The following is an 18,405-nucleotide window of genomic DNA, read 5'->3' as shown; positions in this document are numbered from 1 at the left end:
TTTTTTCATTATTATTTGGTCAATTACAAAACTTTACATAAGATGTTTACATAATGTTTGATTTGTCAAGCATATGTGTCGTTTTCAAGCAAAAGGTACCACATTGTCGCTTACCATAAGGACGAAATTGGATTGTATCTTTATACGAATAACCTGTAAGAGCGTTCACAAGTTTCTCTAGCCAAGTAGTTTACCCATCTGGCAAAATGTAGATAAGCAAATTGTCAACATGACTATATATACTTATGCAAATACTTACATACGTACATATGACGTACATACGCGGTAGTAGCGGTACATAGATTACTATATTTGCCAAATCCTAAAATAATACTCGATTACGTAACCGTAGGTAAAGTTCGTAGATTTCAAACAGTCCCCTTTCGGCTTATCCTTTGTCTATTGTTAAATGAAACCGCACGTGCTACTTACTAGCATAAAAAAATGGTATGGCCGTTTTAACCGGTTATTCAATTACCACTCTATGGAGATTGCAATAAGGTTTAAAATGAACTAATGGGAAAACATATTCCTTAGCTGTGTGGTCTTTGCGGTTACTGAGTGCCGGCAAGTCGAACGCTAAAGAACCAGTCTAAAATGTGTCATCGATATGCGTAACAAAGGCGCGTTATCGGAGAGCGCACTTACACTGGTTTTTTTAGCGTTGGACTAGCCCGCGCTCGCCACGATGCACGAACCAGGTAAAGGACAGGGACGGATTGCGATTAAAACATTTTGATGGATTCATGACAAGTATGTATTTACATATTTAAAACAAACAATAATAACATTTTTTTACTATTCAGTTAAATAATAACATTAGGTAATAATCCGTTTTACAAATAATCAACTATTAAAATATTCCTCTCTAATGTTACAGACTAAAAACTAAAACTATATTTAACAAAATTAATACATACATGCCCTTTTTAAACAATATCGGCTTTTTTACAATATATAGGTATTACAGACAAATTTTTAATAAACTAAAATAACGTTTTTTTATACAATGTAAATAATAAACAACCACCCCTCTGTCATAATTAATGTGACAGAAGATTCCGAAGATGAAGAAACTAGTTAAAAAAGTAGTCGTGATTTTTGTTATTTATTAATTGAATATATCTACATCTTTATTTATATTGTACCAATGCATGTTTATTTATATTTTTAGTTAGTAATTTATATTTTATGTATGTATAACTTATTACTGTTTGGCTGGTTGTTTATTATTAACATTGTATAAAAAAACGTTATTTTAGTGTATTAAAAATTTGTCTGTAATACCTATATATTGTAAAAAAGCCGATATTGTTTAAAAAGGGCATGTATGTATTAATTTTGTTAAATATAGTTTTAGTTTTTAGTCTGTAACATTAGAGAGGAATATTTTAATAGTTGATTAATTGTAAAACGGATTATTACCTAATGTTATTATTTAACTGAATAGTAAAAAAATGTTATTATTGTTTGTTTTAAATATGTAAATACATACTTGTCATGAATCCATCAAAATGTTTTAATCGCAATCCGTCCCTGTCCTTTACCTGGTTCGTGCATCGTGGCGACTGCGGGCTAGTCCAACGCTAAAAAAACCAGTGTAAGTGCGCTCTCCGATAACGCGCCTTTGTTACGCATATCGATGACACATTTTAGACTGGTTCTGTAGCGTTCGACTTGCCGGCACTCAGTAACCGCAAAGACCACACAGCTAAGGAATATGTTTTCCCATTAGTTCATTTTAAACCTTATTGCAATCTCCATAGAGTGGTAATTGAATAACCGGTTAAAACGGCCATACCATTTTTTATGCTAGTAAGTAGCACGTGCGGTTTCATTTAACAATAGACAAAGGATAAGCCGAAAGGGGACTGTTTGAAATCTACGAACTTTACACCAAAAGCACTTTTGCAAGTGGGTGTACATCGGTTACGCGACTGTACACTTTAATTACACGCATTTTCCTGTTCTCGTGATGGACTTCCCTGGCTACACAATGCGCAGCTGCATCGGAAAGCGTGTTTAACATGAGTCAGCGGCTCGAACTATACACACATCTAAATAGATTCCTCGTCCGTATGATTGAAACTATTTGAAACCAAACGTGCGTGCGTGAAGGTAATGGAAAAAGGCAATTTACTTACTCTCAAAAGCATAATCCTTGCTCAACACCTACGCGAAATAAAAGGCTTGTGTTATGGATACCTACTCAGTACTCGGACAACGATAAAGGGTGGCTAAAAAGTAAGTGCATTCCCGTTGCCAGAGAGGTTTTGGGATTATACTGAGCAGCTTTTACTATGGGACAAACCACGAAAACGCGAAAAAAAAAGTTTGCCAGTATAATCCCAAAACCTCCCTGGCAACGGGAATGCCCTTATTTTTTAGCCACCGTATATAATATAAAAATTCTTATTTAAGTATTTCATCAGTAAGTATTTAAGTATGTCTGAGTCATGGGTGTTTTCTATATATTTACACAACACGCAGGGGCGTAGCTAGAGGATATCACCGGAGGATACCATCGGGGCAGTCACCAAATTTGCGCCCCCTGACGTGACGACTGACAAAAGTTTCACTGCTGCTGCCTTTTGCCCATTTTGGCGCCCCCCGTTGGATGGCGCCCGGGGCACTTGCCCCCTCTGCCCCCCTAGTTACGCCACTGCACCCATGACTCATCACACAAATAAATGCCCTTACCGGGATGCGAACCCAGGACCATTGGATTCATAGGCAGTCACTATCAACTAGGCCAGACCGGTCGTCAAAACATCGTAGTCGTAGGTCGTAGTTTAAAAGTAAAACGCCCTAGGGCAGGAACGTATCAGTTCCGTTCAGTTCGCTTCATAGATAAACAATATACCACTTTCAGAGCATGCAAATGAAAATAAATTGTGTGGTCAAAATAAAAGTAAAGATGTTTTCATAATACTTAATTTAATGCTGTACGACAGTAACACATGTAAAAAGAGGACTCGCCCCAGAATTCCGATATGTATGTGACGAAACTGACGAACACCTACATAATATACGCGAATGTTGCAAATTAATAGTGTAAAATACATTTTTAGTTTATTTTTCCGAGGCACTAGGCACTAGATCTGCTCGATTGGTCTGCTTTCGGGTACGTCCATTTACAACTAAATAACTTGCGTACATTTAGCAAATTGCTTTCGTCAATATCGTCATACTCACTCGGAATCAGAAGGTATAATTTCGTAACAATCCGAATCATCACCTCATTAGGACTAAATAATACAATAAATAAATAAATTCCCGGCGCACGCTACCAGACAAAACAATACACTCCTTTTTTGGGCAGTCGTGTAAAAAAGAATCGTCCGTCTTCCACTGTTTATAAACAGTGTTGTTCTAGCAATTCCCTGCTCCCCTTATGGAGCCTTCGTCACAGAATAACTAATAGTACTACCGTACAGAAAATTCACTCCTTCACAAAAGCCAGATTTAGGTATAAAATTATACCTACACTCGCCGCCTGCAAGCAAAATTGAAACTTATAACCGCGCACGAACCGTGAATCTTCTTTGCGCGCCGCAGTTTTATGACCGAGCTGCGAGTGTCGGCACGGGGTTGTCACTTGACAAGTTTTTGTACCTATACCTACTGACTGATTTATTATATTTAAGATAAATATATAGGAATTACAAACGTTGATTCTGTAAACATACAATTTTAGCCGGAGATAGTATGTATGATTCTCACGGAAGTAGGTATGCCACAGAAGTATGTATGTATGTAAACACTTTATTGTACATAAGACAGATTACAAACACAATAAAAGAACAAAAATATATACAATGTACAAAGGCGGACTTATCCCTATAAGGGATCCCTAGAAGTACTTATTCCTTTGAAAATATGTCGGTCAATATAGTCCGGAATTTAAAAAAAATGTTTTTTCTGCTTCCTTGTTCTTCCGTTTATTCAGAAATCCGTAAACAGAACATTATCTTTTATACAGATTAGATCGAGATTTAGGTTTCGAAGCCATTGCGTATTTACAATTTTGCGCGAGCGCCACGTGACACGACTATCGTGCGAGCCGAGCGGCAGCCCACTGCCATACACCGGCAGCGCGGGCGGTGCGCCGGCCAAATATACCTAAACTGCGCAAGTGCGCAGTGATAGGCCCGCAAACTCCACTTAAGTCCCCGGCAAGCTCGGCCGAATCTCACCTTCCCATACAAACAGATTCGTTCTCATTTTAAAACTACGTGTTGGATTGTAGTGAACCTGCACATACAATGAAATGAGATATATCTAGGTCTGTAATTATTTTATATAGCTCCAGTTTATAAAGGTGCGTCTACGCTAGGCGAGCCGAACACGAGCGGAACACAAATTCCTATAAGTGCTCGTGCTCGGCCGTCGGTAGACACTACACGAATTTGTACTCGGCTCGTGCTCGGCTCGCCTAGCGTAAACGCACCTTAAAACAAACGAAATAAAGCAAAAACAAGTTTTGTATGAAAAACTTAAATTCGCTGTATTTTTTTAACTATGGTATCTGACAAAGCTACATAAACTAATTACAGACATAGATATACCTTATCCTATTATAAACTAAGTACAAAGTTACAGAGCAAACTAGTTAGTCGTTTAAAAATGAGAGCGTAACTACGTTTGTATGGAGAAACGCTTGGGTCCCCCCTTAAGTTTGAAAAACACCGCCTCATTAGGGATTATAACATTTTGGTTTGTCTGATTCGAATTAAATTCCAAAATGCTTATCTTATAGTTGTGGCTCAAATAATAAGACACGTTGTAGGTACCGAACCGACAGTAAATTATAGTTTTTATATCCCAGATAGTAAAACGACAGTTCAATCGTCCTACCAATCTACTTCCCAATCTGCCTTCTTTTTTGTACTGAAATGACAGTTTTGACAGTGACAGACACACACACACACATACGAACAAGCACGTCATCGTCATAATCATCTAATATTTCAGCGTTATTAACATTAATTGATTTCCATTAAATAGTTATTTGTTTTACAAGGGGGCAAAGTTGTTGTTTAACCTCTCGTGCTAATATTGATATTGATACCGGAGTAAGCGAAAGATTCCAAAATTGAACCACGAGCGTAGCGAGTGGTTGGAAAAAATGAATGTTGAGCGTTGCGAGGGTTAAATAAATTTTGCCACCGAGTGAAACACAAAAAATTTCACCACACCAACACAAGGAAAATAACTGTAAAATATCAAACAAAATCAAAGCAAATCAATTTAAAATGAATCTTATTAAATATTTATCATTCAAAATCATCATTTATAAATCAATTCTACCAGCCAACATAAGGAAACAACTCAAAATTTGCATTTGATTACTTTGCCCCACATGTGGATAAAATGCAACTTTATTATTATTATTTATGGTTCTTGGTTTTTCTCGGCATTCTATGAAATACCGGTGTAATGAGATGCACGGGCCGAAGCCAAGTGCATCTCATAATAAAATTATTCACTACATGAATTTTGTCTGTTTTCGGCTCGGTTATATAGGTAGTTTGATCCTGGTGGTGGTAAGGTAACTGAAGTAGAAGGGAGTTGCAAATCGTTCTGAAGAAACTTTCTGACTATGCGGCATGTGTTTAAAATAACTGCTTTCTGCATAAGTAAATATGAAGATGGTGATATCGATAGGGTTTTTATTGAGGTGTGTAGTTGTTGTGGGATGACACCTGTAGTAGACAAAACAATGGGTACTATGGTAACGTTGGTTAACTTCCACATTCTACCTATTTCATCTTTCAAATCTGTGTATTTGGTAAGTTTTTCAGCTATTGTATTTTGTATGTTGTGAGTGTTCGGGATTGCTATGTCAATTAAAAGGGCTGTTTTGTTTGTTTTGTCTACTACAGTGATATCTGGCCTATTGTAGTGTGTGGTTCGGTCTGTTAAGATAGCTCTGTCAAAATACATCTTGTAAGCGTGGTTTTCTAAGACATTGTCAGGGGTGTATTTGTAGTAAGGAACGGCTGGTTGGGTTATCAAGTTATATTTTATCGCAAGTTTCTGGTGGACTATGTTGGCTACCTGGTCGTGTCTGTACTTATAATCGGTTTGTACTATTGCTCTGCATGCTCCGGTAATATGTTGTATAGTTTCTCCTGGACTATTGCACTTCCTGCATGAATCTATGACTCTATTTTTCATAATGAATTTTTGATAGTTACGGGTCTCCATTACTTGGTCCTGTATAGCCATTATAAACCCCTCGGTTTCTGGGAAGAGCTCGCCACGATTCAGCCATGCGTTCGACGCCACTTTGTCGACATTAGGTTGGCTTAAATCATGGTAGTGTCTTCCATGTAGGGATTTCGCGCTCCATGCGGCTATTTTTGTTTTATTATCAATAATTTCTTCGGATTTTTGGGTAGTTTTTTCTTTTAAGTTTAAAGGTGTAAATTTCTGGTCATTCTGTTCTATGGCATTGTGTATTGAGGAAGAATTCGATTTTTGATAAAAAATATGCTCTCATTGCTGTAATCTGTTTGTTGTGGAGATTCGTAACATCAATAATTCCCCTGCCACCCTCCTTTCTAGGCAGGGTTAGTCGTTGTATGCAAGATCTGGGGTGGTGTTTCCTAAATTTAGTCATGGTGGTATTTATTTTTATTATTTGTAATGCAGGCAGGCAGTTTAAACAACTGATAATGCCTGTATCCAGAGTCATAAACCAAGTTCTCAGTGTTGAGTAGAATTTGCTTTGTGCTTATCTAATTTATTCTTAACTTTCTTATCAGTTTTTGAACAATCAAGAGCCTTTACCAGCTGGTGTGGTGAAAAATAATTATATATTAAAGGCAATATAAATGTGACGTTTTCAACCAAAAGGTACCACATTGTCGCTTGTTGATAAGGTTGATTTCTAATTGAAGCTATATGGAAATAGCTCCTTACTGACAAGCGACAATAAGTACCCTTTTGGTTGAAAATGGCACAAATACTTAGCTTATAATAAGGAATTAAGGAGCGGTACGCATTACGTACACGGAACAGGGCCGGGTGAACTTACTCAAATGTATCACGTTGGTTAATTTAGAATATATAATAAGTAGATTTCCTGTAGTAGGTACGAGTACTATTTGTTTCGCGCTGGTCGTCAGTGTAGAAGTATGCCTTCTCTGAGTGTAACATAAACTTTACAACCTATACTAATAAACGTAATATCACAATCCTTGCCTTTCTCACTACTCTCACTTCCTCGAGCACCAATATTTATGTATAATATCGGAGACCGAGCTTTGCTCGGAAAACATATAAAAACTCAACAATGTGCCTTTTCCCTGAGATAAGACAGCTAGCTCTATTTTTCGCCCCCAAAAACCCCCATATAGCAAATTTAATCGAAATCGTACATACAAGAATTGCTCGTTTAAAGGTAAGATTACATATAAAGTCACTCGTTTTGTAAAATAGACAATCGCGGGTGGCTCAAGATGATTAAACGCTAATCACGCTATCGTGCTGGTAGATGATTGCGTATCGATTAAACTAAGACTTAACCAAGCAGATTTGCAATATGTGAGCATCAGTGTTCATTAGGTTTGATGGCGCCGATGATGTCCTCCTTGTTGGGCTTGAGGAAGTGGTTCCTGAAGAGGGTGTAGGCCATGCCGGCGGTGAGCGCGCCCACGACGGCGCCCTGCGCGATCACACGCAACTGCATGAGGAACACGCTGGTGCTCATGGCGCCGCGCCGCTTGTACTGGTACGCGCCCATGCCCACGGCCGCCGCCAGTCCGCCTAGACCTGCCCGTGCACAACAAACAACAAACTTACTAACAACACAATTATTTACTACAATGTGTTAAGGCGTGTTTTTATCCCAGATAAGTAGGTACTAAAATCACTGTTCGATTGCCATTTTTTTTAATACAAACAAAAGCAGTAAGATAGGGTTGGAGTGAATTGGCCTCTAAGTGGATCCCGGATATAAAAACAAGTTAAACAAGGTATAACATGCTTGTATTACAACTTACATTAGGTAAGTACCAATACCAACTAGCTATCTCTAATAGGTACTTTTGCCATAGATTTAGCAGCAGCTCATGAACAGAAAAACTCAAGTATACCTAATTAATAGATATCTATTTTAAGAGCCTTTTGAGTGCCTATTACAGATACATCTATCAGGTATTTGTTATCTACTTAAATACCTACTAGAGTTAGATCAAGAAAAGTCTGCAGAGATTGTGACAGCACACGCCGTGCCAGTGTTATTTATACGTCATCATTTCATAGAAGTTTGACGTTTAAAATAACACCGGCACTGCGTGTGCTGTCAAGATCTCTGCAGACTTTTCTTGGTTTGACTTTACTATTAGCTGCGGATGCTGATTTAGTCGTCCGGATTTATTTAAAAACAATATTCTAATATTGAGCTTAGCAGGGATTCTACTGTCCGCGCGCCAATTCCGTGCATTCGGAGGTCGAGGAAGTGCGGCGAGGGGGGGGGGGGGGGCGTACGTACAAAATGACACCAGTCACCATCACTCTGTCATGACGCCCAACATTCCTAACTCCTCAACCGTGCACGGAATTCGCGCGCGGACAGTAAATGGGGTTGGCCGGTCGAAATATTTAGCAGATGGTGCCAGCATAGCTTGCCCTGTCAATTCCTAGAATTGTGTCAAATTTTTGTTTTTTTTAATGCCCTGGATGCCAGCCCTTTAAGCCAAATCTCATGAAAAAGGGGCAAGCTATGATGGCGCCATCTCTGCAAACCTTTGACAATTGCCAACCCCATTAAAGCACGAGGCACAAAAAAACTTAGACCGTGTGTGGCACATACAATTTTTCACCTCATCAGTGAGAACATGTAGGTACCGTACTTCGTTTTTAGGGTTCCGTACCCAAAGGTAAAGTTCCAGTTCAGTTCAGTTTATTTATTGGTAAAATAGTTATTTGTTATACAAGGGTGCAAAGTTGTATTTTACCCGCGAGTGTGGAATTGAAACACGAGCAAGCGAAAGGATTCTATAGTTGAACCACGAGCGAAGCGAGTGGTTCTAAAATAGAATCCTGAGTGTAGCGAGTGTTTTAACACACGAGAAGTAAAATACATTTGCACCCGTGTGTAACACAAAACTTTTCCCCTCACTATAGCGAGGAAAGTGCAACATCCACAGGCGTTAGATCATCTTCATCAACTGGATTCACTCATTTTTTTACGATATTATAACAAAAAACTCTGGAAATTCTGTACTTTTACGTGAGAAGTATTTAAGTAAAATGTTTGTTGACAATGTTGACATTTCTGACGTATGAAATGTCAATGATGCGTTTTGAAATTGCATCGACTTAACTGTGCGTTCAGAATTATATTTAACATAATTATTAAAAAACAAACGTTTATTATATAATTTTAAGGTTTATGACTTAAAATTGACGACCGGTCTGGCCTAGTGGGTAGTGACCCTGCCTGTGAAGCCGATGGTCCTGGGTTCGAATCCCGGTAAGGGCATTTATTTGTGTGATGAGCACAGATATTTGTTCCTGAGTCATGGGTGTTTTCTATGTATTTAAGTATTTATATATTATATATATCGTTGTCCGAGTACCCATAACACAAGCCTCCTTGGGCTTACCGTGGGACTTAGACAATCTGTGTAAGAATGTCCTATAATATTTATTTATTATTTATTATTTAAAAAAAATCATTAAATAAAGCTAAATCTGGTATTTTTATTAGATTCTCAAACCATTTATTTAATGATAATTAATATCGAACGAACCATTATTATGAGCGTTTTACGTTTTGTTATCTGTCAAGCTACTTAAACACGCTCCATCCAAGGTCAAATTACTTTCCCCACTAGTGGATAAAATGCGTTTTTCCCCGCTTGTTTTAAAGGATAAAAGACGGCTTTCCGAGCTAGTGAGGGGAAAAGAATTTTACAGGTCACACAGGTACATTTGAAATACGACAGTTATATACAATTAAATATGATTGATAAAATACATTGGTCAAAGTTTTCAATTTCCTAAATAATCATCTTGCAAGTAGTTGTGAATACAATAATATTTTAAATAATCTCTTTCATAAAATCATCAATAGAGTAACATGCTTGGTCAAGGAGTAGACATTTAAGTTTTTTATTAAATATTGAATCGCTTTCTGTAAATTTAATGTCATTAGGAATTTTGTTGTATATTTTTGGCCCGATAACACTGAGAGACTTTCGGGCCTTCGCGAGTCGTTGAGTAGGAGCGATTAGCATGGGCATTCTGCGGCTGTCTGCGTCGCGGGTACAGGTTTTTTTATATGCATCTAGGTTTGCTCTAACGTATTTGCATGCTTCTAATATATAAACGGCTGGCAGTGTTAATATCTTATGGGTCTTAAATAGTTCCTTGGCGGGGTGATCGAACGGTTTGTTGGAGATTACACGCAAAGCTCGTTTCTGTATTTTGAATACCTTGTCACGGTTTGCGGCCAGACCCCAGAGATCAACGCCTCGGATAAGGATGGAGTGAAAGTATCCGTAATATGCCTTTTTAGGTTATTTGGAGACGGGCTTGGCGCGAGTCTAGACAGGGCGAAACACGCCGATGAAAGTGAGTCGCAAAGATAGTCTATATGAGAGGACCACGTTAACCCTGAGTCAATGACATATCCCAAGTATTTAGTTTGTTCCACCTGTGGAACTAGAATATTATTTATTTTAATATTTAGGAGACTTCTGTTGGTGTTCCGTAACTGAAAATGAACAATGTTAGTTTTTTCTAAATTTAAAAGCATTCCATTTTCCAAAAACCATTTGTTGATATCAACCATTGCTACATTGATTTTTGATTCGAGGCTAGTGTAATTTTCAGCTACTACTATTATGCAAGTATCATCGGCATATATTACGTATTCTAGTTCGGGAGATGCCGCAGTTACATCATTTACGAGCATGAGAAATAGGTTATTTCCCATGCTCGATCCCTGTGGTACAGCACAATCTCCTATAGATTCTAGATCGGATCTTGCGTTGAGGACGCAGGTCGTTTGTTTTCGGTTTTTTAGGAATGAGACAATGGTGCCGCAAAATTTGCCTTCAAAACCATATCTTGCCAGTTTTTTCATTAACAGGGAGTGATCTATCATTTCGAAGGCGCGGGACAAGTCGCAAAAGATGGCTGCTACCTGCCGCCCGCCCTCGAGGTGCGTCAGTACCCGCGAGATCACGTCACGAGCTGCGGCAGTAGTAGATCGGCCCGGTTGGTACGCGTACTGTTGTCGGTTAAGCAGGTTATTACAGGTGATATGCCTCATTATTTTAGAACTCAGCATGTGTTCAAAAATCTTTGATAATATTAGGATCAGAGATATTGGACGAAAGTTTTTGGGCTCATTCATTTCGCCTTTGCCTTTGTATACTGGTTGTATTTTAACTAACTTTAATATGTCCGGATAAATTCCCGCATCGACAGAACGATTGAATAACATAAGAAATAATGATATTAGGATCGGTGGTAGATAATCTAATATACGCGTTGACATATCGTTAATGTCCTGCGAATCCTTACGTTTGATATTTTTACAGTCTTTCACCATTTCACATAAGGTAATATGTTCAAAATGGAATATAGGCGGCTTCTGTAGCAAGTATTTATCGAGATATTGTAGCGCGGTACGACAACACGGTGGCCTATAGGGTATTTGACAACATTAAAAATATATAACGAATTGCTGTCATCTTGAAAGATAATAAACTAATAAAGTATATTTCACTATATTTGAATGTAAATTATGTTTAGTTTTTGGAATATAAACGTAAGAAAATTTAATATTTTTTGAAATTTCATCAGGGACGTCATCAGGTTCATCAGGGGTCAACGCTCGGATGACGTCACACGCGCGTAAACATTCTTGATTGCCTTGAGTGTTTTAACTGTTTTATTTGTATTTAGTTAATTTTAGTTATTGTTCCACAGTTTTCTGATATATTCCGATTTATCCGTATATCTAGTAGCACAATATTCATAAGAATCTCAAAATGGAGCCGAAATATGTGAAAGCTGATAGCGGCAACCTACCAGACATAGACGCATCAATAGTTGCACTTTTCTTTAAAGACAATCCGGATTACTATGCTGCGGAACTTAGAAATGTAAAAACAGCTATGTGAGTATACGTAGAAATTGTTTATTTACGAACATTACGAATACGACGACGATATATATATAGAATACGATGACGAGAATAGTATCTCCATACTGCACTTTAGTTTGAAAGAAAAAGTATGCTACTAACTACCTACTAATGCTGAAAGAGCTATGTTATGAGGTTATGTAGTAATACATTAAATACCTAGATCTTGTTTCGTTAAATACAACAAAATCCGGTGCTTTAACTACCATATTTATTTACAGTTAAATATTACTTACATCGAAGTGGTCTTCACACATAAAAACATTTGTATGCGCTAAAATGCTCTTTGGGTCTCTTCGCGCTAGTTTTAACCACATTTTTCTTTTTTTGGGATTCGTTGGAACGGAAACAAACAATTTATCTGGATTTTTTATAGTCGTACTTGAACATTGCGGCACTATACACCATTTATATACCATTTTACAGTGAAATAATCAATTCAATGCACATAAACCATAAGATTTACTAAGGTCATTGACTGAGTTTACTCGCGTGTGACGTCACACGTGTCACGTGATTAGCCCCTTTGCAAAAACAGCGTTTAAGGCGCGTTCAAAATAAATTAACTTTAACATTGATTTTTTAATCACTTTGTTTACATAATGGCTGCGCGTATCTGCTAGTTTTGTCCAGTATAAGGGCTCAAGTTTTAGAAGTTCCGAACGTATCTCAGTATCATCTGGGTTTAGTGATAACTTATTTTTAAGCGTTTTTATGCAGTTAATATTTTAACGCTCTCATTTAGCCACGAACTTGCATTTGTTTTTAGCGGTTGCTTTTTTACAGGGAAATTCACATCAAAATAGTGCTTAATCACATACAAAACTGATTCAAAGGTTTTATTGGGGCACTTATTTTTATATAGTAGACTATCCCAGTCATGAAATTCAAGACTGAGTAAAATTTTGCTTGTTCACTTATTTTAAATGTAAATGTAATTGTATATGGAATTTTTATTCTGAAATTATTTGAATTTGATTTCTGTTGCCGCTATAACAACAAATACTAAAAAGTACGGAACCCTCGGTGGGCGAGTCCGACTTTTTACTTTTTTTAGTCCGACTTGGCCGGTTTTTTAGGGTTCCGTAGTCAACTAGGAACTAGGGAATGTGTACCGGTTTCTATTTGTATGAAATTTCGGCCAATAACCGGTTTTTCCATACAATTAAAAACCGGTTTACATTCCCTACTAGGAACCCCAAGCGCCTGAGACTCTTTGATAGAGAAAGATAGTCTTATTGCGATTCCTATAAGAGGAAAGAGAAAATAGTGCCATACTTTGTCCTTATCACCACCGACCGGGTTTTTTTTCATGGTCGGGTTATGACAGCATAGGTAGGAGGCGATGGCGAAATACCGAAATTTATAAGAGTGAAAGAGAAAAAGGATTATGCTGCCATACATTAACCTGTCTATACATGAATATTGTGTCGCTCGGTTTCATGTCTATAACTACTATACTATGATTAGAGTTTTGAATGATTCACGGTTAGTTTCACTAGACTTATATTGACCGGGATATAGACCGTGATTACCTTTTGTATTATTTGTGAGCTCCCGATATTTCGACGCAGTTACATGCATGCATACTATACTATGTCTATGAGGAACCCTTATAGTTTCGCCATGTCCGTCTGACGTCCGTCCGTCCGCGGCTTTAATCCGTGATCGCTAGTGCTAGAAAGCTACAATTTGGCATGAATACATAAATCATGCATGACGACAGAACGGTAAAAAAAAATGCAAAACAAATGTTTAGGTATCAATAAAAAAAAATTTTTTTCGCTTTAAAGTACCTATCAAGTAAAGTGGCACCATCACCAAGCTGTCCAAGCAAGCTCAATGGCAAAGACAGTATGTGCTGTGCAATGTTTATGAGAATAATTATGTCGTTTATAATGACACTCCCTCACTTTTATTCAAGTCGATGCAAAATTAGCATAAGGCCCGTCAAGACGGGATGAACATTGACAATTTGATCACATTGAATTTCTGGCCAAATCTGCAGCTAGACGATTGGGCGTCCTCTCTAAGGTCAAGCGGTACTTCACACCGGGGCAGCTTCTTCAGCTTTACGTAGCTCAAGTCCGGTCGTGTATGGAGTACTGCAACCACCTTTGGGATGGGTCCGCCAAATATCAGTTAGCCGCCTTAGATTCCATAGACAAACGCGCTAGGAAGCTTATTGGAGATGCGGGATTAGTAGAGGCTAGACTGCAGAGCCTTGAACACCGTAGAAAGGTAGCTTGTTTATCGGTGTTCTACAGGATACATTTCGGGGAGTGTGCGATGGGATTACATAATTTAATCCCCCCATCTCCATTCTGTCATCGTGGGACTAGACGCGGACTTGCGTTTCACCCTTACGTCGTTACTCTGCCACTGATTCGTACTAAGCGCTATGCATCCAGCTTTATCATACGAACGGCTAAGGAGTGGAATTCACTTCCTGCAAATATATTCCCAGTCCACTATAACTTGGATCTTTTTAAATCAAGAGTGAATAGACATCTTTTAGGTAAGCATGATCCATCCTAGACTGCATCGGCACTTACCATCAGGTGAGATTGCGGTCAAGTGCTTGCCTTTTTGTAATAAAAAAAAAATTGTCATCAATTTCACCTCGCGTCCACAATTGTAAGTGTGTTGTAAGTACACAATTTCATAGTGGAATCGGCGAGCCAGCGGCGGCAATGAATGACAATATAAACAGATTGGGCGTAAATTGTCCCACCTGGACCGGCCATAGCCGGCCGACCTCTACTCATAAATTTGTCACTATACCAGTAAGATTAGTTTAAAAATAATATCAAAGGGGCCAGAGGGCGTATAATGGTCGCGGTTATCAATCGCGCGGTTTTATAAAGCGAAGTTAGTCCATCGTGGGCTTAGTGGGTATGCCCGGAGGATGTTAGAGTTAAAAATGTTCAGTATGAACACACAAACTCAATACCATTGTCTATCGATGCGCTTGCAGCTGACTAAGGTTAAGGTTATGTTATGTGAGGCAGACGTAACATAAGCAGGCACTAGGAAGGTAGAGTACATACTTAATTATACTTACCAATAATCATAAACGGAGATTCCTTTGATTTACGCGCCAATTTCTCGCTTTGAGACTCTTCGTAGTAATCAAACACGGGGTTACCTTGGGCCATTTTAATAATCTGCAAGGAAAACAGCTACTTACATTAAAATGCTTTCACACGAAATGTTGTGAAATACCTATTTATAACACCATAACACTACTGCACCAAAATCAGTTGATTTATCAAAATTAGGTATACGCAATTAAAACTTACCTAAAGGATTAAGAGTATTAAAACTAGTAACAGTAAAGTCTATGTATGTGTAATGTTCAACAATTATTAACCGACAAGCGCGCACCGTAGGTTTAACAACGCGACTGATTGAAGTATTTGAAGTGATTGAGTTGAGACTAACCTGACGTGACGGCACGGCTGCGAGCGGAGTCCCGACGGGGCCGACGGCGACGGTGTTCGCGTGGGCAAGCTGCGGCGGGGCGGGGCGGGGCAGGGAACCGCGATTAGCGGGTGACGTATGTCGCGATGATGTCACTCGTGTCCCTCGTGCCGTAAGGAAACTGCCGCTACCAGCTGCAAGTGGGTATTGAATTCACCGAGGTACAAAATACGACCTTCAATTAATTCCTGTAAACCTTCACTACTTTACTGATCCTTGCTTATTGTACCATGCATTTCGGAGTAGGTACTTTGTTGTATGAAAGCATAATATACCCTCCTGTCCTGTCCTCAGCACTAGTACTTAGTAGTTATGCGTGATAGGAGCTCAAAAAATGATCTACACATTCCCTTAAAAAAAAAATAACAAACTTGAAGTTGCGTTAGATCACATCACTTTCCGTAGAGCAGTCTGTACCTACCCCTATGTAGGTACTATACTATGAAGGTACTTATACAGTCACTAACATACAATTTATCAATACGAGTATGACTGTGTCGTTCTGTGGAAAGAGCACGATTACGGTCGGTTAGCGTTTACTACCTACAGTACCTACCTAATAGGTAAAGCCTGACCAGTAATATATGATAATTGTCAAGAGGGCGCTGTTGTTGTGCATGTATAATGTCACAGTTCAGTATAGTGTGAAAAAATTAGTTCCAGTGAAATTCCGCAACATGGCGCGTGATCATATATTCCTGGTCAGGCTTGTAAGCCTGACCAGGAATATATATATATATTGCTATATATATAGGAATATATGCATATATGCTATATATGTGATATATAGGTCCCATATAACCATTCGCAGAATCATCAAAGTAGTAACTAAATGTCAGATGTGTCGAAACGGTGTCGTAACAGTTACTACACTTTGCGACTGAGTTCAGTTTTGGTTACTTAGTGTGGTAACAGTGTGCACACAATGTGACCAGAATTGTTTCAGTAACTAAGTGTGGTGGCCGAGTATACACTTTCCGGTAACAAGGTGTCGAAACATTGTGTGCACTTTGCGTTCAGTCTGTGACCAAATCTGTACACAATGTGTCGTAACGGTTACCTAACTGTTTCGAAACATTGTGACAGCAAATGACAATATAAAATACCTCTTGAAAACCAAGGTTTGTGAAACTATACCATTAGTGTCTCGTTTGCTCGTAATGCTAGTAAGTCATCATGAGCAATCCAAACGATGATATATATAATGATAACCGTATAAACACTTGTCAACATTTTACAGAAAAGTGGGAATATTAAAAAAATTACAGAATAAAGATATTTTACTAAAATAGAAGAAAACTAATTTCAGTAGTTTTTAAAATCATCCCCCATGGTGGAGAAAAAGGGGTTGAAATGTATTTTTTGAGTGCTGGACTTGAATCTTTGTAGAGAGGCATATTCATATTACTTATAAGAATACAAGAAAAGTAATTTTAACGTTTTTAAATACTCGTCCCCTAAAAGAGTTAAAAGGGGGTTGATAGTTTGAATCCATTACAAATGCTTTGAAACTTCTTAGAAAGGCATTATTATATAAGATTACAAAATAGTACATTTCGATGCTAGTGCGGAAAGTATGTCATTACTTCACAAGTGAAGAATGACTTTTCCGCACGTGTATCGAACGACGTTTTTTAATACAGTTGCGAAAAAATAAGAAAAGAAACAAGTAAGGAATGGAATTCGAAACTTTTATATTATTAATTCTGTGACATCATTGACATTGACATTATGAAGAAGTGTTTTTCTAGCTTTTATTCGACTAGAATAGATTTTGTTATTATTATTGAACCCACTTCAATGAAAGTTTTTTTTTTTCAAATGCATGTTCTATAAGACAGAAACAATTGTAAATATTAAAACATTGTACTATTATTACCTAAATATCGTTATTTATGATTATTTGCGTTTCGTATATTTATAAAAACAATATCGAATGTTGCCTTTGGAAACTAAAACATTCTTGCAGTAAGAAAATACGCCTCTTCTTTGACAGGCGTTCCGTTCCATTCAGACAACTTATTAAGAACGGTTTTTGAACATTAAAAAATAAACGTGTTATAATAGTTATAATGATGAAGAGGTAAGTAATAAAATATGAAATATGCATATTTTTCGTATTCTTACATTAACAGTAGGTTTTTATGTTGATTACGACGTTTAAAGGAAACTAATATTAACACTCATCAATAAGGAGTAGTGATGTACCGACTATTGATTTGGCCGACTAACCGAATAGTCGGCGCTCGGATGGCCGATTAGTCGGCCGACTAGTCGGCTAGTCGGCCAAATCCATAAATCATTATTTCTCTTTAAAATTTACATTCGGGTGATCACTGCAGTAGCTTTGTCTAAGTTCGGATGCATTTGAAAAATAATTGTTTTGCTCCTTGCGTCGCTCAAGCTTTCCGTGTGCAATTTTCGTAAATTTTATTTAATATTTCAAGCAATTTAATGACAATTTAATAAAGGAAATACATATGTAACGTGATACATATTACGGCAACAAACCGAATAAAAAAAATTTCGTCCAAAAGCCAATTGCCATTTAAGCATTTTGAGCAAAATATATTTTCCTTAAGAGACCCGCGTTTTGTGAGGTTGATATCTTAGTGGCTTCTAGGAATTTAATTGAAAACACCTCAAATAAAAATTACCTACCTACTGTAATACTATTTATATTGTACAACTACATAATAGTTATTGTACTGACTGCGACGACATACATACTTTTTTGATATTTCGACAATACC

General features: G+C 37.8%; 2 protein-coding genes across 2 annotated transcripts in view; both read right to left on the bottom strand.

Moving 5' to 3' along the window:
- Window positions 1–18,405, bottom strand: part of LOC134754837 (DNA replication licensing factor Mcm7) — a 425,513-nt gene that overhangs the window by 98,640 nt on the left and 308,468 nt on the right. The gene's annotated exons all lie outside the window — the stretch shown is intronic.
- LOC134754961 (HIG1 domain family member 1A, mitochondrial-like) lies at window positions 7,401–15,368 on the bottom strand. The gene is made up of 2 exons (XM_063691454.1): window positions 15,234–15,368; window positions 7,401–7,779 (listed from the first exon to the last, which is right to left on the bottom strand). The coding sequence occupies exons 1-2, from the start codon at window positions 15,325–15,327 to the stop codon at window positions 7,559–7,561; spliced, it is 315 nt and encodes a 104-aa protein (XP_063547524.1). The 5' UTR covers window positions 15,328–15,368; the 3' UTR covers window positions 7,401–7,558.

Source organism: Cydia strobilella, chromosome Z, assembly GCF_947568885.1.
Source record: "Cydia strobilella chromosome Z, ilCydStro3.1, whole genome shotgun sequence".
NCBI lineage: Eukaryota > Metazoa > Arthropoda > Insecta > Lepidoptera > Tortricidae > Cydia > Cydia strobilella.
The sequence above is the reverse complement of the archived record's forward strand: the minus strand, read 5'-3'. Positions and strand labels throughout refer to the sequence as shown.

Excerpts from the sequence above, each read along its gene's own strand:
- LOC134754961 (XM_063691454.1), bottom strand. The coding sequence starts at position 15,327 with ATGGCCCAAGGTAACCCCGTGTTTGATTACTACGAAGAGTCTCAAAGC. Across the intron at positions 7,780-15,233 it reads ATCTCCGTTTATGATTATTG|GTCTAGGCGGACTGGCGGCG; the intron begins GTAAGTATAATT and ends GTGCACGGGCAG.